This window comes from Myotis yumanensis, unplaced genomic scaffold, assembly GCF_028538775.1.
Source record: "Myotis yumanensis isolate MYYU_CA2020_CCGP unplaced genomic scaffold, mMyoYum1.0.hap1 SCAF_15, whole genome shotgun sequence".
Classification (NCBI taxonomy): domain Eukaryota; kingdom Metazoa; phylum Chordata; class Mammalia; order Chiroptera; family Vespertilionidae; genus Myotis; species Myotis yumanensis.
This window is the reverse complement of record NW_027223766.1, coordinates 32,587,320-32,612,128: the sequence shown is the minus strand read 5'-3', so window position 1 is coordinate 32,612,128 and position 24,809 is coordinate 32,587,320. Positions and strand designations below refer to the sequence as shown.

The following is a 24,809-nucleotide window of genomic DNA, read 5'->3' as shown; positions in this document are numbered from 1 at the left end:
TTAAAAACTTCCAGCTTTCTCTGAAATAGTTTATCCAATTCAGGCAACGTAGGTGGATTTTCCTGAATTATCAAGAAAATTTTAGGTTGTATATTCCTGACAGTAAGAATAATTAAAAATTAAATAAATCAAACATGTGTATCTTCTAAAATATGGCTAGCATTGCTTCACTTGTACCACGCTTTGCAAAACACGTATGCTTCTAAAAAGTTATAAGTAAATAAAAGCATTTTTAATTTTCAATGTACAAACTTGAAAAGAAATTTTAAAAGTTCCATACTGACTTTTTTTCTTTTAAAGAAATAATTATTTTTAAATAAAATGAATAGCTCTCTCAAATGTAATATTTGGGAATTTCTAGATTCCCACCTAAAAATGGCTGACTTAAAATTTGCATTTATAAATGGCATCATAAAAAGTTTTCATAAATGTTATCAATTGGTTAAGAATGGCCTGAAACTGTATTTCTAGTTAATAACAAGCAAGAATTCCATGTAAATTGAGACTGTATCTCTTCCAGACCTACTACTAATAAAGAATATTCTGAATTCTGAAAATCCTTTCAGAGAAAAATACTCTTTAATGGAATCAATATAAATATCTCAGCAACAAATAAAAGTAAAGATCCTTAAAATTTCATATATTTTTTAAAAAAGTTATTTTCTCTTATACTTCCACAAAGCCCACACCATTACCCACCAGACCCAACACACCTCCAAGGAAGGAAAAAACTTTAAAAAAGGTTTGAGAATTTGTGAAGGTTAGCAAGAACATCGCCCATGGAGGCAAAATAAAAACAAGCAAAAGAGAAATTTCTCCCCTAAAAAAGGCAAGAATAGCTGAGCTGATTGCTTTCACATAAGACACATGACTCAACTCTGCTTAGGAAAATGGGTCCTGCCTGAAAATAAACTTCTCTACAAAATAAACTATGCTGCGCATACAATACAAGGTAAGCATCACCATATGCCTGGCTATAGGGCATTTGTTACATTCCATACACATGATAAAAAAAATAGCTCTTAATAATTATCATTTGCTTTTTCTTTCACTACCTGCATTCATCATTAAGTCAATTTATAGTTCACCAATTAATCCTTAATTGAATACTCTAAGATTTTGTTCTTTCAGCATTTTTAAAAGCTAATTTATTTATGTCTTAAAATGATCCTTTCACATGACAGTGACTTGGACACAGAACACCATTTGTTGTATCAGTGATGAATGTTCTCATTTGAATAACTGAAATGATAATTATCCTAAGGAAATGATCAAAATTAAAATAATACAATGAGATTCATCCAAGTTTTCTTTATAACTAGAAACTACAAGTTACCTAGGTGTTCATCAATAGTGCATTTATTGACCATATCATGATATAGCTATTTCATGATATAATGTGCAGGCACTAAAACAAATACTGCGGGTTATACTGGTTGATGGGAAAATACATCCACAATATATTGTAAATAAAAAAGGATTATAAAAGAGTGAGGGACATGATGCTATACTTAGATAAAATATATATTTGCATACATATATAGAATAAATTATACACTAAAACATGAATAGGAAAGTATCTGTGAGTTAGAATTCATGAGTGGTCTTCATTTTCTTTTCAGTGTTCTGTGTCATCTATCTCTTTTTCAATAAGTATGAGGCACTTTCATAATTTTCAAGAAGCTATTTTTCTGTTTTGTATATAAAACACAAAAAAGTATATGTTTAGATACAATAAATTATTCTGAAGTTGCAGAAAGCTGTCCAAATTTTAACAAATCAGAGAGTCATAGGAGGCCATGCAATGTATAACTCCAGAGCCAAATCGCCAGCGTCAGAAGTGCATCGTTGCCATCATAAGCACCGTGACCTCGGGTAAATTAACTCATCTCTCTGCCTCAGTTTCCTCATCAAAATAAAAGAGATAATAATAGCTTCAACCTCAAAGGGCTTTGGTGAGGATGAAAGGAGTTAAGCCAATAATAAGTTAATGAAAAGGCAGTAAACTTTTAATCCTAGAAACTGAAATGCTATGTTACTTGGCAACCACTTATAAATAAATATCCATCTATTTTAACCATTACTTTATTTTTCAATGCTTTCAAAAGTAGTTTAATTGAGAATTAAATTGGACAGCTACAAGGAATTACTGTGCTGTTCAGTACATTACCAGGTAAACTCAGAAAGTTAATTTCCTGAGAACAGATTACTTTATGGGACATGAGTCTACCAAGACGTTTTTTCATTATTTAGTATGTCTTTAATACCAAATTGTAAACAAAATGTAACACTACAGGCAAATGCAATTCAATAAATCACACTGTCATGGATCTCATCACTTTCTTCAAACTATTATTACCAAAAATATATTAAAAAATATTTGTATTTGCATCCAAATTCTCATAAAAATTTGACTGATAATCACTACTTACCTTTTAAAAATTAATAAAATTGTAAGTGTGTTTTGCCTTTTACAAATATATCTATATATTCTTAGCTTTTCCTGGTTAATAATGATGTTACAGATAGGCAAATTTCCAAGGCAAGAAATGTCTCATCCCTTTCATAATTAATATGCCCAAATTAAATCTCCTAAATTGAGACACCATCTTGTATAAGAGGTAATTTAACATGTGAAATTATGTGCGAGAGCTATTTGATCAACCTGACATGAGCAATGATACCAAATACTCAATTTATCACATCACAAATGTCCTGTACTTACAAAAAAAAAAAAAAAAAGATTCCTTTGTCTTACTCTTAATCACTGATAATGATAACAAAAGAAGTATGCCAGAAGATAAAGTATTGTGGATTTTTTTCCAAAATAAAGTCATATTCCAGGTTCTAATCCAGGGGTGGGCAAACTTTTTGACTCGAGGGCCACAATGGGTTCTTAAACTGGACTGGAGGGCCAGAACAAAAGCATGGATGGAGTGTTTGTGTGAACTAATATAAATTCAAAGTAAACATCATTACATAAAAGGGTACAGTCTTTTTTTTTTTTTTTTTTTTAGTTTTATTCATTTCAAACAGTCTGGATCCGGCCCGCGAGCCGTAGTTTGCCCACGGCTGTAAATCTGTAAATTAGAGCTAATTGTAGACACATAAATGAGAATGTTGCTTTGTTGAAATGAAGCAAGTTCTTGAAACTTCACTGAAACTCTTCGCAACTCCCTGAACTAACAACCCAACGGGATACAGCAGTACCCTGTTTGCCAAGCTTCCTTGAGTTAAAAAAGCAGACCATTCTCGTCATCAATGTCCTTTTCTGTAAATACTTAATGAAAGTTCTCCAACAGAGTCAAAGGGAAGGGAGAATAAAAGAATCTGACAATGGAAACGGTATTTAATTTTTTGGTGGCAGCAAATAACAAAATACACACACACACACACACACACACACAAATCCAAGACAAAAAAATTTCCTGGTATTTTAGGTGATCAACAGTTCTATGAAATCCGTCCATGAGACTGGACTTTGCCAGAAAATACTAGGTTTACCGCAAGACTGTGTAGCTCATGGCTGACACACTTTTGAATTAATCTGTATCTATGCTTCTGAAACTTGGACCACCTTCTATGTAACTCTTTACTTCCAACATCTAAAAAACACTCAACAATAGGTTCCTTTTGGGGCCCTGTTATCTCCTGACTCATGCAGTCTGTGAAAAAAGGAAGTCAAGCAAAAGATAGTTATACAGGAAATAATTAACAGATACTGTGCTGAAGGATACCATTTCACAGTGACTACACACTTACAGCCCAATTCACTGCAAGATACATCTGTTTCCCCTGCCTTAGAAACCTGGGCCAGCAGAACCGTGCCAGACTTCACAAAAAGCCTGGTTACAAAAAAGAAAAAGTGCTTTAAAAAAATACTTGGGCCAATGGAGCTGACTTACGAAAAAGAAATTAGAATAATGGGAAATCCTATTGGCCAAATCAATAAAACCAAATATGTATGTGTCAAATTGGTTTGGACAGATCTACTATCAAAAGTGGCCTGCCAATATAAAAAATGAATAACCAATAAAGAAAAAGAAAACAAGCTACCTAGATTTTATTCAGTAAAAACAATTAAAATGATCACATTCATTATTACACCTAACTCATTCAATGACTGGATTGTATTTTTAAAGTAAGCCAGTAATATATTTGAAATTCAATTGTACCCTTTTCTAACATGACAATAGAAATACATCTATAGAGGACAGAAGCACAGAGATCTACAAAGATTATTAAGCTCTGATTTTGATTTTAACACTTTATTCTTGGGCAATTTAAATGCCAATGGCTACCTAAAGAGAAACTTTATCAACATGGCCTAAATACTACTGTTTCATAAGCAATGAATAGGGAAATGTATATTTCCTTTTTCCTGGTATAGGCTGTTCTCTTTGGTATACCTATGTAAAACATTCAAACAGGGTCAGGAAAATGGTTATGTACATAAAGAAGATAATAAGTCAATAATACCTATATGATAACTGAAGGACTGTTTTCATTTTCACTAAACATGAAGCAAAACAAAAAATATCAGACTTTTCACTTGAGACCATCTTTGGTTAAAAAAAGTTCCTGCGATCTCCTGTCAGTGGTTGTAAAGGCATTCAACACTGTCGCTTGTTTGAATGTCTGTTTGGCTGCCAATGGACTGTCCCCAAAAGAACATTTTTGCATCTCAATAGACTGTCCGGTATCAACGATCTTTAAACTATAAATTTAACACTGCGAAGAACAGGGGAAATAACATCTGCTTTGTACCGTGTTGATATCACATTTACCAAATGAACAAATAATCACACTACTTTGCACTTATCTAGAACCCTGCATCTGACGATCTCAAATGGCCTGACAAACGTTAATTAACGAAGCGGCACAGCCCTCCTGTGAGCACCGCAGGCATCCGATCCTCTCCCAGAGAGATGAACGGGGATTCTCGGAGGCCCTTCCTTTACAGTCAGAGACTCAACTTGGAACTCAAATCCCCGAACTTGGAACTCAATGCCCACAGCCCCTGGCTGAACATCTCTGCCAGAACCAAGCAGCGAAAAACGTGCATCTTAAAACGGACAAACTTTCCTAAATAAATTCACATGGGAAACTGAAATCAGTTCAGAGACTTATTTTCCCCCTACATACATGAAGAACGTGGGCCGATAACTATGGTGCTTGGCAGAATCAGAGTCTAGGAATTATCTCTGACATTCTGTTCTGACAAACGACATGCAGAAGTTTAGCTGAATGTTGATTTGCCATTAACCACAGAAACAACATATTTACCAACTAATCTTAATAGTACCTTTTTGTTTCACTAACAAATAAAAAATGCATTTGATACTAACCAGATCTTTGTTTAACACAAGATTTTGTTCCTATTAGTGTGGTTATCAGTTAAAAGATAAAGTTATCCATCTTATAAAATCCAATCTAAAAGGTCAATTACAAGAATAAAGCCTAGCATTTCTTATGCAGGAAATAATAAAATGAATACAGTCGTATGTGAATAAGAGTCGATCCACTAAACAAAATAAATACATAAATAAATTAAATAAATAAATACCTTTGTGTAAATATACGAAATAGAAGAAACTGGTCAGTAAAGGGCACATAACTATATTGAATTCTGAGTACACTACCCTGTTTAGCTTAAAATGAGAAAGAAACATCTATTTGAATATATAAAACCAATTAACTTCTGCTTTTAGCACAGGCACTATTAAATATGTTAACTTCTTCACAGAAACAAATTATAAGTTAAATGAAAATACTGCACTTTTAAAAGATTTCCAGGAGCTTTCATGTTTTATAAGATATTTTCTATAAGTTTTAAGAGTACCAATTAAAGTTTTCATTGAAACATGGACTATTTCTAGCAAAAATCTAAAGGCTTTAATACTTTTTCCTACTCACAAAAAAAAAATCACATGATTTTGTAGAGATATTGTCTGATTAATACACAACACCTAATTTCTTTTTTTTTTAATAATATGTTTTTATTGATTTTAGAGCGAGAGGAAGGGAGAGGGATAAAGGAATAGGAACATGGATGAGAGAGGAACATCACCGATCAGCTGCCTCCTGCACACCCCCTACTAGGGATTGAGTCTGCAACCCAGGCATATGCCCTGACCAGGAATGGAACCATGACCTCCTGGTTCATAGGTTGACACTCAACCACTGAGCCACCGGGGCTGGGCAATAGTTACATTCTTTAAGCAAGCTGAGGATGATAATACTTTTTTAAAAAATTGTTTTTCTCAATTTCTCCACTTCCTTAATTCCCTGACTTCAAGTTAGTGTTGCATCATTTCAACTTTTTTTTTTTTTCAGTTCCTCCACATTAGCTGCTGAGCAGCAAATCTTCAGCGAGAGACTTAACCATGTTCTGCAAGTGAGTGACCAAATTCCTTATCGTATGATGTGTGATCCTTAGAGGCTGTCATCTACTAAATTCTGACTGCTGACAAAATTAATACATGTATGATCAATACATATTTTAAAACAGTGTTGGATCCCTTCTCTGTGATTTTAATCAAATTTGAATTTTTAAAATTTTCATTTTATTTGTCTTTGAATAGTGCTTTTGGAAGGCACCAGTTTTATTGGATATTTGGAATAGGAAGCATAGCTAATTTAACTTATTGTGAAATATTTACTGTATTAACCAAATTAACAACTTTAATGCACACATGTCTTAACTGATAAACTCTTTAAGACACCAGAGAGAATTTAAGCAGCGCCCACTCTGACTGTGAATTTGACAAGATTTTTACTCTGGTGGTAGAAATTGGCATTGATAAATTATCACAGCAAATACAAACTTCCCAGCTCATTCCTCTGCCATCAGTGGGGGAAGACCCAGCGGAATATCACCATCCTATTTACTAAAAGTAAAAACGATGTCTTTCAATTTTGTAATTGTAGAAGTCCGGTGAGTAGTGACAGCACCCTATAAAAATTTATAAATGCACAATTGAACTATGCAAAAATAATCTGCACATTTTGAATGAAAATACAGGGGTCTGTGTAAATATAGCCTTATAGAATGTATTATTCATCTTTGAGTTTAAAAGGTAGAATTTAACTTGATATTACCTCACTGATTGGCATGGTATTTAGAAAGCAATTTAAGAAATGGAAAATAGGTTTTAAAAGTGATTTTCTATCTCAATAGTGCACACAATATAGCATTATTAGAACAAATATATTTGTAAATACATTTGTACATATAGTTTCTAATACTAAAAGTAAAAACTTGAATATGGAAAATTTAGCAGAAAATATTAATGTAAAATATTTCAACACTGATAAATATTGAAAACATTTTTACAGAGTAGGCTGAATGGAGTTAGGGTCATGCTATAAAGCACATAATTTTGTTGTTTTTAGAATATTGGTCTTTCTAATACATGTTTTTAACTGGTTTTAGTTATGAAATTTTGCTGTACTCAAAGTGAGGAAGGAAATATAAGAATCACAGACGAGAATTAAAATTTCAAAATATTCTGTTGTGGTTTTTTTTTTTTTTACTTCTAGTTTTAGTTTTGTGTCCAATATGTATGTATATTTTTAGTTAGTGAATGTCTTTAATTTTTCTTTGTAAATAGTATGGAATTGATCTTGTTATAAAATTTTTAAATTGCATATGTGTCCTGTGTTGATTATTGCACTTTGAGTGGCAAGGGCACCTTAACATAAGCTTTATCTTGTGAATTACTTCATGAAAACTGGGTTTGCCCGGCTGGTGTTGCTCATTAATGTTTCTATCTCTCCCTCTCCTTTCCTTTCTGAAATCAATAAAAATATATTTTTTTAAAAAAAGAATGTAACTATCATGCTCAGGTTTTAGACTTCACTGCTTAATTAATTATTCCTCATTACAGATTCTTAATGTATACAAATGGTGGCAGGAAAGAGAATATTCCAGACAGTCTAAAAGAGTCAAACAATTTGGTAGGCAATGAGTTGTCACAGGTGAAAACGATTTTAAGTGGAAGAAACAAGGAAGGAGAGCGCTGGTGCTAGAGAGCTGAGGCCCATTCACACCATGCTCTCAAGGTGCAGTCTGACATTTAAAAACCTCAGACATATCGTTCCTGCCTGAGAACCAGAAACTGTAAGAGCACTGATAACCAGCACTTACACTTATATAAATGCAGCTCCCTATATATTTATCTAAAAGAAGCTCCCTGGATTGCACACCCTCTAGACGGGCATAGGAACCATTTTCCTCCTTTTCAAAGTTCCTTATAATAAACTGGCTTTTCCCCTGTAGGATTCTTTGTTACTCAGTGTACGGGGCATCACCCCTTCTGCATTCAAGCCCTTCTCTTAGCTCCAGGGCATGACTGCAAACAGGAAAAGTAACAGCTTTTATAATTAACTATGCACCTCGAAGGAGTGTTTCCCAATTCCACTCGAGAACACCCGAGAAGCGCAGATAGGCTTCGGAGAATGGGCAGGGAATGAGAGCAGAGTAGCCACGCAGATACTGGAAAGAGCAATTTTTCTCCCCAGAATACATGGAGAGAGAACCAGTGGTCTCTGAAGCTGCAGGCCTAACCGGGCCAGCTGAACTCCATTTTCTAACTGGCTTTTTCATTATGGTTAGCTGGTTTCTGATCCTACCTTAGGCACATGAACCAAGTTTCAAAATCATCCAGAAGCTCAACATTTTCTCAGAGTCAGGGTGAAATGACTAAGCGGTGATACCTTAGGCAAAAGGCAAGCATCACTTATTGGGAACTCATGAATTTTCAAAATCTAAAGTATTTTTACAAGAGAGCAATCAAGGATCTTATCCTATGCAGGGGTTTTGTTTTGCTTTTCCACAAGGGACTATGTCTTTCTCCCTTAAAAAGCCCGATAATATAAAATGCACGGTTCTCGGTTCTCTTCTTTGAATGTTCTTCACGCCATTCACACTTAGATCTATCTCACCGTTTCCCTCTTCTTGGCAACTAAACAACGAGCATTGTCGCTGGTACGTAATTATACAGTGAGTTTTAAAAAACACCCCGTTTCCCTATAAACGCCTCACCAAGGGCTATTGCATTCTCAGTGATTGAAGTCTCTGCTACCTTCTCTATTCACCATATGCGGTCACACCACCTTAGAATGTAAAAGTCATTTCGCTACTTTAATGTAACAGGTGTGCATCCTTCTGGGATTCGGAACCTCCCTTCTCCGAATGCCGCGTCGTCGTTTCGCATTATCCCCAGGAAGGATGAACCGACATTCAATCTGGACCCAGAGCAGTGACACACAGGTGACTGCCCAGCACTGTGCCAAGTATGTGCACAGGACACACACTCAGGTGAGCTACTTTCTGCCACTCCGTCCTGATAGGCATGAATCCCCCGACTGACAGAGAGCACCGCCTTTCCTTGGTGAGACCTGATAATCTAGAGCAGTGGTTCTCAACCTGTGGGTCGCGACCCCTTTGGGGGTCGAACGACCCTTTCACAGGGGTTGCCTAAGACCATCGGAAAACACAGATAGAATTACATATTGTTTTTGTGATGAATCACTATGTTTTAATTATGATCCATTGGTGACAATGAAAATACATCCTGCATATCAGATATTTACCTTAGGATTCATAACAGTAGCAAAATTACAGTTATGAAGTAGCAACGAAAACAATTTTATGGTTGGGGGTCACCACAACACGAGGAACTGTATTAAAGGATCACGGCATTAGGAAGGTGGAGAACCGCTGATCTAGAGGATGTGTGTCCCCCCTCCCTGCCCCCCTTTTCCCTTCAAGATATAGGAATTATTTAAAAATGAAACCTTCCTACCCGTAACAGGGACTGGGACTCATCCTTGGACTTGTTTTCTGCAGATGGAGGATACTGCTGGGCGATGGCCCCGGATTTCTCTCCGCCTGTCGGCACCCCCTGCAGGAACGCCTTGGTCTCCACAGCCAAGCCGTACATAGGGCGGGCCAGGTGGGCAGCTTCGACGTTGGGGCTGTCCCTTAGAGTCTTGGTCTGCTCTTGGGTGCCGGACACCGGTGTCAGGAGCCCCAGGCTTGTCTGCGTGAAGGACGGACTGCCCCGGAGGATGTCTGCCCCCCTCCAAGCCATGTTGCGAAGGTCATCGCTGGGGCTCTCGGTCCAAACTTTCTCTTTGAGCCCGTCCTTGTCTTCTAGCTTCTCCCTCTTCACCACACTCTCGGGAACGGGCTCTCCCATCTTAGAGTCTGGACTGAGCAGACTGTAGACCTTGAGGTCAACCTTGGGCTCCTCCTTGATGGTGGAGACGGCCTGCCCATCGTCCTCGCCGTTGGCTGTAGTGCTGTCCTGTTCCTGGCAGTGAACAGTGTTGAAGTGGTCCAGTAGTGACTGAGTGTCGGCCGCGGTGAAGCTGCACTGGCGGCATTTGTAGCAGCTGTGCGCCCTCCTGGGGAGGAGAAAACAGGCATGGGAAATGGAGCACTCCAAGGGCCTCTTAAAAGAATGCTCTTTAAACACCTGAATTTTATCTCAGGTGACGCAAGAGGTAGAAAACGACACAATATTCTCAACATCCAGAGATTGGAAGGTAATGAACTGGCATTTTCGGTTCTACATACAGAATGTGGCATTCCCTGTTGGCATATTAGCAATAGTAGGTATACACACATATTTACGGGCACACACTCCTGTCAATTCACCTGTAAAGCTGGTTGCCTTACTTTATTATTGATTGGCCTGCTCTGTTCATCTCACCGAGGCTCAATGACCATTGATTCTATATTATTTAGGCAGATATTCACACATTTTTTACAGCTGTTTTAATCAATGGTCTTTTCACTTTGTTTATTTAAACTACATTGAGATTTTCTTTCACTATACACATACACACATTTCAGATGCTGAAGGGCTCTGTACAGCTTTTATATATGAAATAAATTCTACCTAACTATAATGTTCTTTTCTATCATAAAATTCAAACCAATTTAGTCAAGGAAATATGGTTGACTGATCTACATAATCTAGTAAATAAGATGTATTAGAAACTCAAGATTTTTCTAAACAAAATGGGTGTCTATAAGGTGTCAAGAAGCATGATACATAGAAATTCATGAACAGTGTATGTGTGAATCTGTATTTATGTGTGGGACTTCTTTTAAAAGGCTTAGAACAAGATCTTATTTGTTAACTATTATAGCATCTTCTGCTGTTAAAGACAAAAAAAGTAACTGTTAAAATAAGACAAATGTTTGATAAACAAGAAAGAACATTCTAAAAAGCATTCCAGAAAGGTACACAAGGGTTTGGAATTAGGCATATTTTCTTTAACTGGAAGCCTCGTGTGGCTCTCTAAAAACATGTGAAACACCTGCCACTCCACTGATATAATGTGTTAGGAGTTACCAACTTAAAGTAAAAAAATATTACTTAAAGCCACTGCAAAACATGTACTCATATATGTAATTGTAGTTAATCATCACAGTATTACTTTGCCAGGTTACTGGGTATGTATTGGTGAATAAAAGACACAAGTTTAGCAATTTACTTCTTAATTGTCAAGCTTTCCTCCCTTTCCATTAATAGTAGTCACACCAAGAATCTTTAGATTCTAAATAACGAAGATAGAAAGGGCATTACCTGTTTTATTAAAGTCTGGGGAGGCCGGGATGTCTTCTGAGTGTGTTCATTAGGGTGGTTTAGAGCCCTTATATCTAGTAATATATCTAATAATCAGGATGATGTGCCTTCAATATCTAGTTAGTGTGCAGTCTAGAAAGATCCTGAGCCATCCCATCCCTTTACAAAATAATAAAAAATAACCATATCCAACCCTTACCCATTATTCGACTGGTACTTCCTCCTAAATAGGCTAGGCCCGGGGCCCCTGCCCAGACAATGGATTCAGCTCAAGGTATCACACTGAGACACGGTGTCTAGGCCTTCTAGGTTTTCTAGTTTCAAGTTCCTGTCCCAATGAACAACTCCCCGACTCCTGACAGGTCTCAACAAGAGCTGCTCTCATCTGCCCCACAGAGGAGCTCTTGATCCAACCGGCCCAGGAAAACCTTCCATGAGACAGAAGCCGGAGAACTGTCGCATGCAGAGAACGGTGGGGGCTGGGTATAAAGCACAAAAGGAACACCAACTACAGAGATAAGTCTTCAGTAATAACCAGGTTTTACATTGCAAAGGAAAACACGGTTTTCACAGGAAGGATATTAAAATAAGATGGCAATAACACGCTCAACTCACACACCTTTTCTTTTGAAGAGTTCAAAGCACTCACATCCCACTGAAGTATAAAGCCCATTTCACAGACAGTCAAATGGAGAAACTGTGACTTACCCACTGAACCTACATCAAGTCAAGAATACAGGGCTTCTACCGCCCAGATCCATGTTCTATTTCTCTACCCTCTGCTGCCTCCATTTTTAACGTTATACAAAAATAAATCAAATGACTGGTAATATGGAAAACCAAGACATGCAACCTGAAGAATGAGAAATGAACACATGAGGGGATGGTAAAGGTCTTCTAACCGATACAAAAGAAACCGACTACAGCAACTATTTGCAAATCAGGCTATGTGCAACGCTGCAACTCAAGGAGTTTCTTGGTAATACCTATTCCAAGGCCCCCTCTGTTGCTTTACAGAATCAGAATCTCCTGGGCATAATCAGAGAATCTGAACTTTTAACAAGCTCCTCAGGTGACACCAATGCAGGAACCAGAATCAACCTTAATAGAAGGATCATGGTTCCAACAACTCAGTAAACACTCATAAGAAGTCTCCCAAGGGCAGCAACTTTAATAAAGGTAAGAAATGCCCTTACTATCTTTCTTATTCAGAATCTTAAGAATCTGGGTGTGACTACTGTTAATAAAAAGAGAGTAAATCTTGACAATTAAGCAGCAAACTGTTAAACTGCTCAATTTTCAGTTCTTTGAACCCCAGAAGATGAAGCAGAAAAGGCAATTTCCAAATTAGTACTCTAAAGACCTGGAGGACTTCTTACTCCCTGTAATACCAGCCTTAACTAAATGACAGAAACTACATTTAAAAGACAACATTACTTTAAACGCTTGGAGCAATACAAACTTTTCAATAATAACCTATGCTAACATCTAGAGCAGCGGTTCTCAACCTGTGGGTCGTGACCCCTTTGGGGGTCGAACAACCCTTTCATGGGGGTCACCTAAACCATCAGAAAACATATATAATTACATATTGTTTTTGTGATTAATCCTATGCTTTAATTATGTTCAATTTGTAACAATGAAAATACATCCTGCATATCAGATATTTACATTACGATTTATAACAGTAGCAAAATTACAGTTATGAAGTAGCAAGGAAAATAATTTTATGGTTGGGGGTCACCACAACATGAGGAACTGTATTAAAGGGTCGTGGCATTAGGAAGGTTGAGAACCACTGATCTAGAGCAATAGTCTCAAATTTTAACATACATAGGTAACACCTGGTAATCTTGCTAAAATTCAGATCCTGATTCTGGAAGTCTGGGTTGGGACACAAAATTCTGTAGTTCTTGTAAGCACCCAGGCGATACTAATGCTGTGGGTCCCCAGACTACACCTTAAGTAGCAAGGATCATGAAGCCATGGTCAGAAATAAGTTCAACACGGATGTTAGTTAGTTTGGAATGAACTCTCAGTATATATACTTAGCATTTGAACATTCCCATATGAATTCTTTATGATGGGCAACATCCTTTTCTCTGAAAACACATACAATATTACTCACCTCAGAGAGTCAACACTAACAGCTTTGTAAGTTAAAATTACAAACATGATATTGTCAAGCATAATCCCCAAACGGTAATTCATCTACTTATTTCATTGTTTGGGGGGTCATCTTTCAATATTCTTTAGTGCCAGGCCATTTATATATATTAGCCCACAACAATCACACTAAGTATATATTTTTTGTCCCTAATTCATAGAACAAGGACCTGAAGCACAGACAAGTCAATTCACATATGGCAGGCATGACACAGTATCTTAACTCTTGTCCATGAGTACTCTTTCATGTATGCTGTTTGGTACTTGATGAAAAGTATCTAGCTTATTCAGGAATTAATTAAGATTTGGGCATATTCTAGGATGCGTGTCATTCCCTCAATAATAACTGAGAAGACCTTCAACATAATGCCATGTCCCCAAAGAATAAAAATAGATGATTTTGATACCTAGTCTAAGAAATATCACTCAAGAATAAAAGTTTAGTCATTGTGAGATTTTATTAGTTTGGACTCTCCTCTAACCTATTAAATGCATTTCATTTTATTAGCATTCATATGAAAACCTCAGAAAGGTGCAGGGAATTTTCCCTCTATTTCTTAAGACCCACATTAACCACTTTCTCATCCACAGACTTTCCAAATGACTCAACCCAAGAGTAAACTTAGCAATCCTCGGTGCTGCTCTGAAACTGTCTTCCTCTGAGGATTTTTTCCAGGCTGCCTTTTATTAAAATCCTGTGTGTATCTTACTTTGCAGTTATATTATCACTGCCTTAAGATCGAGATCAAAGCTCACACCCAACCCCGCCCAGAACATCTAGTCAGTCAGTAAATATCTGCTTCATAGCCAGAGAAGTAGAACCCATGGGGGAGGAGAAACTTTTCTCTACCCTCCGGGTTCTTTCGACTGGTCTCATAATAGAATAGAATGAGAAAGATTAGGAAGAGAAAATAACCAAATTTAACACATACATATGAATGGGAACCCCACATACATGAGAGAGTCAGAAACTCCACATGTATGAGAGGCTCAGAGACCAAAAGGGAACATGGGTGCTTAAGATATCCTGAGCTAGAGTGCATGAGGTAAGTGCCTTGGGGGCTTCAAAGGGTCACTGCGAAATGATGTTTAGTAAATGCAAACAGACCAAAGATGTTCTGTCTAACAATCTCCCATCATGGGCAAGGCCCCTAGTTCAAGTTCTTCCAGGTCGTCAGGGGAGGGGCAGAAGTTTCTCCTGAGCCCGCAGCTAACATCACCCTTAGCTCAAAACAGCCCACATACCAAAGAAGCATATTTTGGACTGACTCACTCTGAACTCCACAAACCACCATGGCTTTGAGGGAGTTCAGGACTTAATGTTGGATTTAATGTGTAGAGCCATAAAGTGGCAGAGGAAACGAAGTGGTACACATTTTGCAGATGGTATCTTTTGAGTAGTCCTCTGTATAAACTCTTCATTATTTACAAACTCTTTGAACTTCTGGTTCCATTAAGCCAACCTAATTTAAAAGACACTACAAATAAATGCTTTGCATTAACTTAAATTCTATTCTCTCTTGCCAATTCAAGAGCAAACACTTTCCTCTATCCAAGAAAAAAAAAAGATGTCATTTTATAGGTCTCCCTAGCATAGAGCTGCCAGGTAAAATATAGGATTCTCAGTTAAATTTGAATTTCAGATAATAAATAAAAAATATTTTAGTGCAAATATGTTCCATGCAATATTTGGAATATACTCATATACAATCTCACTATGTCCCATGCAATGCTTTAGACAATGAGGACATGAATCAAAGAAACTTTGATAAAAAGCTAAATCATCCTTTGCATCCAGAAAAAAACTACAGCAAGCTGCCTAAAAAAGACCAAATTGTACTTAATTCAAGTGACAAAATTTCTGTGAGAAGAGATGTTTTATTCCTTATCCTACTGGACAGAATTTTCATGTGCTATAAAAAGCACTTATTTCAGATCCATTCACATTTCAATGCACAGTGGGCTTTTATCCTGGTAGTAGCATTTCATTCATTAGTAGAGGTTAAAAGTATTTTTATAATCCATAAAGGGCTGAGGTTTTTTAGATTCTAAAAAAAATTCAGCTAAAAGATGCTACTCTTTTATTCTATTTCTATTTTCCTAGTACACCAGCTTATAGTACATGTGAAGTCAGCTCTGAGCAATGCTTTCTTTTTTCCATTAAATGTTAACTTCCAGAGATTTATGCCATCACTTGAAAAGCTCTCCTTTACCAAATAATTGTATTTCACTTCCAATAGTTTTGACCACAGTTTTTTTTTCTTCAATGACTAAATCAGTGGTTCTCAACCTTCTGGCCCTTTAAATACAGTTCCTCATGTTGTGACCCAACCATAAAATTATTTTCATTGCAACTTCATAACTGTAATGTTGCTACTGTTATGAACCGTAATGTAAATATCTGATATGCAGGATGGTCTTAGGCAACCCCTGTGAAAGGGTCGTTCGACTGCCAAAGGGGTCGTGACCCACAGGTTGAGAACCGCTGGACTAAATGAACATCAAAATAACTGAATAAATCATAAGTACCAATCAATTAGGCAAGGAAAGTTATTTTTTGGTAATTATGGAATATGACACATAGATAAATTGTCACAGAAGAGGAGGAAATGGAGGTGATTTCATTTATATAGTTCAGTAGTCTGATATCTAATAAAGTCAATCATTTCTGTAACATATATTTGTTGTTATAATGGTCTATACGTGTGGCAGTTGAGATTACTGACACTGTATAAGAATGGCATAAAAAGCAGGTGAAGAGGAAAATCTCAGGGACAAAATATGAAGTTATAGGTGAATAAGCAGATGAACCAACTCTTGGAAGTTGGAGATATAATACTCAGCTTCAGTGACTTACAGAGGAGCAGTCTACCAACTACAATCTAGGAAAAACTGAAATTGTGAATTAAAATTCCATTCAGTCAACTTATCACCTATTTTTTAAGCTGAAATAACCTAAGCTGTAAGTACTCATTTGGGGTAACTGGTTTTTTTAAGTGGGTTGTGGGCTGATTTCATCTTCAAGTAGTGGAAAATGTGTAACTAATGTCATGTCTGAAAAATTTCAACTGATGATTCACTTTTGAGAAGAAGATATCCCCTATGAAATATTCAAAAGAGAAAGATAAGCTTTCCGGTAAAATAGAAAGTAAACAAGAAGTTGGGACATAATTTGTATAAACTAATATGAAATGAAATCAAGGCTAAAATTTCTCTTATTCCAAGATTTGTGACTGTTCTTGTACAGTCTTCAGTACCATTAAATCTGAATTTCTAATAAATAATGTCGTGCTACTGTGAGTTATTTTGTTGATGGACTTTAATATCCTGGGTAATGTTTTTATCTCATAGTGGAAGTTTTCAACTTGTACTATTATGTCCATTTCCAGGTATTACAGGCAGCTGGTTTATTAGATACTGTTTAAAAGGACATGTCCTATAACATACACAAATCCAAATGCAGCCATCATGGCTCTCACCCTTTTAGAAACTCTGTACTAATGCACGTGTAGTTGCTCTCAATTGTTTGCTAAGGATATTTAACTCATCCATATGTTTTAAGTTTCAATAATTATATTTTAAATTTAAAAATATTAGTTGCTTCTTTTTGAATACTCACTTATAGTCTCATACAGCTTGATCAATTTGTAAGTCTAGTTTTCATTTTTAAAGAATTATTATTTTATAATTAAAAACTATATATCTGAAGTTGCTAGGTATCTGAAGCTACTATTTGCATTTTTTACTGATTTCGGATATAATGGCTTATATCCCTGTCCATATAGAGAATTTTTATAATAGTGAGCTCATTCAAGGTTTATCTTAGGCAAGGTCATGGAGGTGAGAATGGCAGTATACTAATAGACAAATTTGTGTTTACTTCTGACAGGAGTCAAAGGAAGGCACTAATATGGAATCACGAAAGCCACCTTCAAGGTGTCAGCTTAGAGTAAAATTCACATTCTGCACAATCTCTCTGCCGGTGACTCCTGGCTTAGACTCCTGATCAAATGCAGCATCAATATTGACAGCTACCCTCAGGGAGACCTCACCTTCCATGTTTGCCTCATTCTCTCCAGTCTGGGTTTAGTTCACTCATGGTGAACAGAGAAGAAAAAAAGCTTCAGAAAGTTCCCTTACTTCATGGAAGTCTAGCAAGGCATTACAACGTATATTTTATATAGTATAGTCGTTCTGTAAGGAAGTAGTCCTCTTACTCCAGAAACATAAGTTTATAACGCTGAAAATTTTGATAAGGAGAATAGTAGCCAATTAGAGAAGAAGAACACTCTTTAATTAAATACTAAAAGAAATGGAGTGTGAGATACAAATTCATGAGTGGATATAATAACTCAGTCATGCTGTGAGCTGGGGCATCAAAAGTAAATATGAAACATTAAGCAAACTGACCAAGTTCCAGATACTGACTGGGTAATGCCTGCAGTTCAGCCCAGGTTAGACGTGGTTCTTTGGGGAAATGCCCATGCAATCCACACTGAGGTTTTTCCACTCACAGCTCTAAATCAGCTCTCCTGCTTTTTAGCTGTAGTTATTTTATAGCTACATGATTTCACATATTGTACAGTTCTCAGCTTATACTACCTTTTTACTACGCTGTAAGTCTTGTATATAAAACACTCAAAACCCTAGACTATTGCACAGTCAAGCAGCATTATGGTGAAAGTTTCCCAACATAAATAATATGAATAAACATAAATTTAACTATAAAGATATTATTGTGATATGGTAAACTTGTCCCTTTATGCTATCTTAACCTGTGGCATTTGGGGAAAATGCTTTGATAGCAGGTCAACATTTTCGACTTCCATGTGACTACTTTCTTTCACATCCTTAAAGCCTCCATTGGCTGGGACTCCTGAAATTGTAATTGTCTGAGTTTCAAATATTTCTACAAGAACTCATAAAAGATTAGAGGTAAAGTGCTCGGCACTTTAGGATCACACAAACTCCATCAGGTTTTAAGAATAAGGGCAAGATCATTTTAATGCCCTAAGGACAAGTGTTGCTCAATTTTTTTTATCTAATAAAATACTGAGAGGTGGACCTAAATTTAATAAACTGATGAAATAAATAGATCCAGAGATATGGAAGCATGGAACATGACAAATCTCAGAGGGGAGGGGGGCAGGAAGAGATCAACCAAAGAAATTGTATGCATAACCCAGGACACAATAGTGCAGTGAAGGCCGGGGAAGGGGGGCAGGGTAGAGGGGTTCTATGGGGGAAAGAGAGGACATCTGTAATACTTCCAACAATAAAGATAAATTTTCCAAAAACAAAGTACAAAGAAAAACGTTAGTTTGTGTAAAATCTAGGTCCTCGGAAGGATTCCAAGACCATGTAATAGTCAAAGATTAAACTCTAACTTACCACGGAGCTCTCAGCGTATTCAAACTATGGTGAAGTCAAAATCTCACAGGGATTTCATGTACTTAAAGATATTCGCTGAGCACCTATTAGCCATCCTGGCACAGTGCTAAATCATGTAGACACAGCAGTAACAAGACAAGACTCGTCTCTTCCCTCTGGAGCTTACTTTCCCTAGCAAATATTCATACTTTTATGTCTTAGAATCTCTTTTGTTTCACCAAAGCATATAGGGACTATTTTTTTCAGACAGGTTTTCAGGCAATGGCCTCAGTTTCCTCGAGAAAAACCACTCCTCTCAATGATGTGGTATCTAGATGTATCATAGTGTGTGCGTGTGTGCCTGCGTGTGCGTGTTGTGGCTGATTCCCTCATGATTGAAGAAAGCCTCCTCTTTCAAAACAAGAGTGGATTACCTAATTTTTTAAAAATATATTTTATTGATTTTTTACAGAGAGAAAGGGAGAGAGATAGAGAGTTAGAAACATCGATGGAAGAGAAACATCGATCAGCTGCCTCCTGCACATCTCCTACTGGGGATGTGCCCGCAACCCAGGTACATGCCCTTGACTGGAATCAAACCTGGGACCTTTCAGTCCGCAGGCCGACACTCTATCCACTGAGCCAAACTGGTTTCGGCAAGATTACCTAATTTTTACATCACTTGACAAATGTGCATGCACAGTATGCACACCGGTAAAGCTCGGAAGAAAGCAAAGGTCTGTGAATCTCAGAAACAAATTAACATGCAGCTAAACATCAGAGGAGCCAGAAACCCTGCAAGTGTGAACATATCTGATTGCAGGGCTGTGTCTTTCCTGCAGCTGACCTTATAAATTAAACAGTGCAAATCTTAAGGAAGTGTTTTCTGAACATTTACATGCACTGTGAACATGAGGATGCCCTTCAAATTAACATCTAACATTATTAGCCTACTGTTGTTGGACTTGAACTGCTTCACTACTGGCGACTGAGAAAACATACATACACTAGCACGAACCTGCAACTTTTTTTTTTTTTAAATATATTTTATTGATTTTTTACAGAGAGGAAGGGAGAGAGATAGAGAGTTAGAAACAACAATGAGAGAGAAACATCGATCAGCTGCCTCCTGCACATCTCCTACTGGAGATGTGCCCGCAACCCAGGTACATGCCCTTGACCGGAATCGAACCCGGGACCCCTCAGTCCGCAGGCCGACGCTCTATCCACCGAGCCAAACCGGTTTCGGCGAACCTGCAACTTTTAAAAAGAATGGGAGGAGGACCTGTTTAAGATCTTGAGAAGTGAAAATTTATAAATTAGGAAATCGAGTCTACATATGGAAAAGCACTTAAATCGTCAATAAACCTCTTTACTTTGATGCTTAAAGGCATAATAACAGAAAAGCATCCAATAAGCACTAAGTTATATCTGAACACCCTGTACCACCAGGATTTTGCTACACTAATTCCTACTTATAAGCAAGTCTCAGTTTAAATGCTCCTTCCTCAAGGAGGCATTTCCTAATCTATCTATCTATATTTATATCTATATCTATTTCTATATCTATATCTATATCTATATCTATATCTATATCTAATCTATACCTATATCTATATCCTAAGCAACTGTTATGACCCGTCAACCGAAGGACCGGTCCACCAGTCGCTATGATGTGCACTGACCACCAGAGGGCAGATGCTCAATGCAGAAGCTGCCCCCTCGTGGTCAGTACGCTCCTACAGCCAACCTTCTGTGGCTGGCCAACCTCCCGAGGCCCCTCCCCTTGGCCAGCGGGCCCCAATCGGCCCCAATTGGGACTTGCTGAGACAGCCCCGATTGGCTCTGATCGCCAACCAGGCCGAGGGACCCCACCCGTGCACGAATTCGTGCACCAGGCCTCTAGTCTACCATATTGGGCTATGTTGTCATTGTATTCAAACGTAGTGGTCTCTGCTTCATCTTTAAGATACCCATCATTCTGAAGATCTGTTAAGCTTTCCTACTAAACTAAGTTCCATGAGGGCACTGACTATGTTTGTCTCGTTTTCTCTTTTATCAGTACAGGGCATAATGTGTATTTTTGCAATTAATTAATTAGTTAAGGAATGAATACATAAATGAAATAAAGATACATATCCTAAACTCATCTCTAGAAAATACAAAAATTAACTGGGAAAATTAACATTTACAAAAAGAATAGAGTGAAAGGAGCAGGAAACACTGATACACTCTGTTTACAAATCTGAAATAACTTCAGCAGCGTCACCTTTTCAGAGGAGTGAGTACTGAAATCCTAGTCACACATATTACAGAATTCTCACCATCATATTTACTGTTTGTATGCAAAGAGAAGGTTGTTGCTCGATTTTTTTAAAGCACAAAGAATATCCAATTTCATTTTATTTAATTTTTAAAATATATTTTTATTGATTTTTTTTTTTTTACAGCAAAGAAGGGAGAGGGATAGAGAGTTAGAAACATCGATGAGAGAGAAACATTGATCAGCTGCCTCCTGCACACCCCCTACTGGGGACGTGCCTGCAACCAAAGTACATGCCCTTGACTGGAATTGAACCTGGGACCCTTCAGTCGGCAGGCCGACGCTCTATCCACTGAGCCAAACCGGTTAAGGCTCCAATCTCATTTTAAAAGAAAAATGAGCAACATGTTCTCAAACAGACTCTCTCCAGGTTGAAATAAGGAACAGAACAAATTATAGCGGTACCTTGCATTTTGGAACGGCTCCATAAAAAATTATGGAATACGGAGCCATACTTAGCAAGGATAAATAAATGAATTGTGGTCAATTAGTAAACTCATCAGCATTATCAGCATCACTGTGGATTTTAAAATGCACTCAGTAAATGGTAAAAAAACAACAAAAGGGAACAGAGAATAAATGGTCTGAAACAAGCGGTTAAATTAGAATCTGTGGTTGTCTATAAATATATAACCTGCAGCCCTAACTGGTTTGGCTCAGTGGATAGAGCATCGGCCTGCGGACTGAAGGGTCCCAGGTTCGATTCCGGTCAAAAGCATGTACTTTGGTTGCGGGCACATCCCCAGTAGGAGGTGTGCAGGAGGCAGCTGATCGATGTTTCTCTCATCGATGTTTCTAACTCTCTATCCCTCTCCCTTCCTCTCTGAAAAAAATCATTTATATGTATATAATAATTGGAATTATATATATCCTGCAGTTTTATGAATGACCTTTTAGGTCAGTGGTTCTCAACCTGTGGGTCGCGACCCCTTTGGCGGTCAAACGACCCTTTCACAGGAGTCGCCTAAGACCATCCTGCATATCAGATATTTACATTACAATTCATAACAGTAGCAACATTACAGTTATGAAGTAGCAACGAAAATAATTTGATGGTTGGGTCACAACATGAGGAACTGTATTTAAAGGGCCAGAAGGTTGAGAACCACTGTTTTTAGGTGCTCTTGCTCAGTAACTTCCCCAGGTCACCACAGTCATTCCCGACCATTTTTGGATCAGCCCCCTGTATTCTATCCATTTCTCGGTGCCCCCTGTCCCCGCCCCCTGTCCCCACCCCCCGGCTTACCTGTAGTGTCGGGAAATCTCTTCTTCCACCTGGGTAATGAAATCACATTTGGTACATGAGTGTTCCTTGCTTTCCTTGACAGCCGGCGGCCCATCCGATGCTCCTTGCAGATGGTTGGCTTCCTGTTTGACGTCCGATGCCTGGGACTCGTGAACGCTCTCGTAATGAAAGAGGAGCACATCCACGTCGGGGGTGGAGAACGAGCACTGGTGGCACTGGTGTTTGACTCGAGAGCTCCCGGCCGCCCCCGGAGACAGGTGCAAAAGCAAGAGCGCGCAGTGGGAACAATTACTTTTCCTACAGGCGAACGGGTAAGTGATTTCTCCAAGGTGCTTTTCTGGGCTGCAGAGGCCTCTGGGACAGAATGGACAGTGCTTAATGGTACACTTGTGAATGTTATGGAGCTGCTGATAGTGACGGAGAAGTGGCCCCACGACAATGACATCGGGGCCGTGGCTTTTGGAATATCTGAAGTCGCAGAACTGACAGTTGTAGCTGGTTACCACGTTCTCCTCCGCCCCCTTGCTGGAGAAGTCCTTCTTTTTAGTCCCGCTGGAGCCCTTCTCTGCCTTGGTCATGGGCTCCCCTTCTGCACTTTTGGCCAAATCATTCTGATTAATGACGGAGCCCCTGGGAAGCTTGTCATTCAATTCTGGGTTCAGGCCGCCTGACGGCGCTCCTCCGTGCTGCTTGCCATAATGTTCTAGCAGCTTCAGTGAGCTAGAGGACTCGCAGCTGAAACTACAAAATTTACACCAGTAGTAACTGGTGGCTTCTGTACCATTTTGTCTCAAGGAATCAAGGGGCTTGATGGGCACTGAGTAGCCAACAGGAGTGTCATCGCCCGCCTTGACCGTGATCTTGTCCTGCCACTTTCCCAAGTCTCCAGAATCACTGGATCGAAGCCCAGGGATGGACTTGTTAGAGTTTTTCTCTGAAGGTTTGGCACCCTCAGAGGAGGGGAGAGGAGCTTTGATTTTGTTCGGGTGAGTCTGAAGAAAATGTTGTTCTAGTTCAGTTGACGAGTTGCCCATGTAAGTGAAATTGCAGAATTTACAGCGGAAGTACTTGGTGTTGCCTTGGCAATCTGGTGTTTTCCGTCCAATGCCGATGAATGTTCCACCTGAAGTGACCTGGTATAGAAGAGACGGATGTTACTTTACAGGTGTCATGAATGCCGTGCTCTGCGTAGGAGGGAGGAGAGGGCACGGGCAAGTGTTCCACATAAAAAATACAATATTACTTCTGCTTATTAGGAAATCACTTGAATAATCAGAGCCAAATAAATCCACTCTCCATTATTCGACAGCTACTCTATGAGAGGCTCATTATGTTAAACATTTTGGGCCAAAGTGTCAGAAGAGTGTAAGTAGTAAAAGGACTAGAATTAATTCAAAGGATTTAATAAGATATACTTTTCAGAAAAAAAGGCGAAGAAAACAATTTTCTACAAAGTAGGTTTTACTACTGCCTCCTTCAAATCCACTTCCTACAAAAGCATCCAGACCATGTGGGGATTTCTCCTGACAAAACTAAGTGTTGCTGTCAAAACCAGAGGCAGTTGCTTGGAGATTACTCAATGCAGAGGTTCTCCAAGGGAATCCTCTGTTCAGCTTCTACAGCGATGAGACTGCAGGACAAGATGACATTTATTTTTGGGGGTAAAACCATGGTGCTGACACGACCACTCAAAATGGCTTATAACGATAAAGCCTGAGCATGCATTCGAAGGCTAAAAATGAAATGAATGCAGTGGGCTTGAGGTCTTGGTGAAGGACCATCAATGTAAAGGTTTAAAATTTTTCCCAGTCTAGGACAAATGAAAAAAGGAAAACAGAACAGGGATGCATTAAAGTTCTATCTCCTAGCAAAGGCCCAGCCCCTCCTAAGAGGATCATTCAAAGGCCAAAATACAAAAATTCTACCATAAAAACCACCACCGCCGCTATGCATTTTCATTATAAATGTGTATAGTATCTTGGCAATGAAGGCCTTCAAAGGGCACTTTATATAAAACCCTCACTCCCTCTCCAGTGTGCACGTCAAAGGGCAGTTTACTAAAGGGCCACCACCAAGCAGCCAAAATTCCTGGTTTAAAATA

At 38.2% G+C, this 24,809-nt stretch overlaps 1 protein-coding gene across 6 annotated transcripts in view; it reads right to left on the bottom strand.

Moving 5' to 3' along the window:
* Positions 1-24,809, bottom strand: part of TRPS1 (transcriptional repressor GATA binding 1) — a 234,173-nt gene that overhangs the window by 152,760 nt on the left and 56,604 nt on the right. For all 6 annotated transcript variants that reach the window (XM_070392791.1, XM_070392794.1, XM_070392795.1 and 3 more), the window contains 2 exons: positions 22,709-23,841; positions 9,810-10,413 (listed from right to left, as the gene is read on the bottom strand). In XM_070392791.1, coding sequence (XP_070248892.1) covers positions 9,810-10,413; positions 22,709-23,841 — 1,737 coding nt within the window. The remainder of the gene's footprint in view (positions 1-9,809; positions 10,414-22,708; positions 23,842-24,809) is intronic.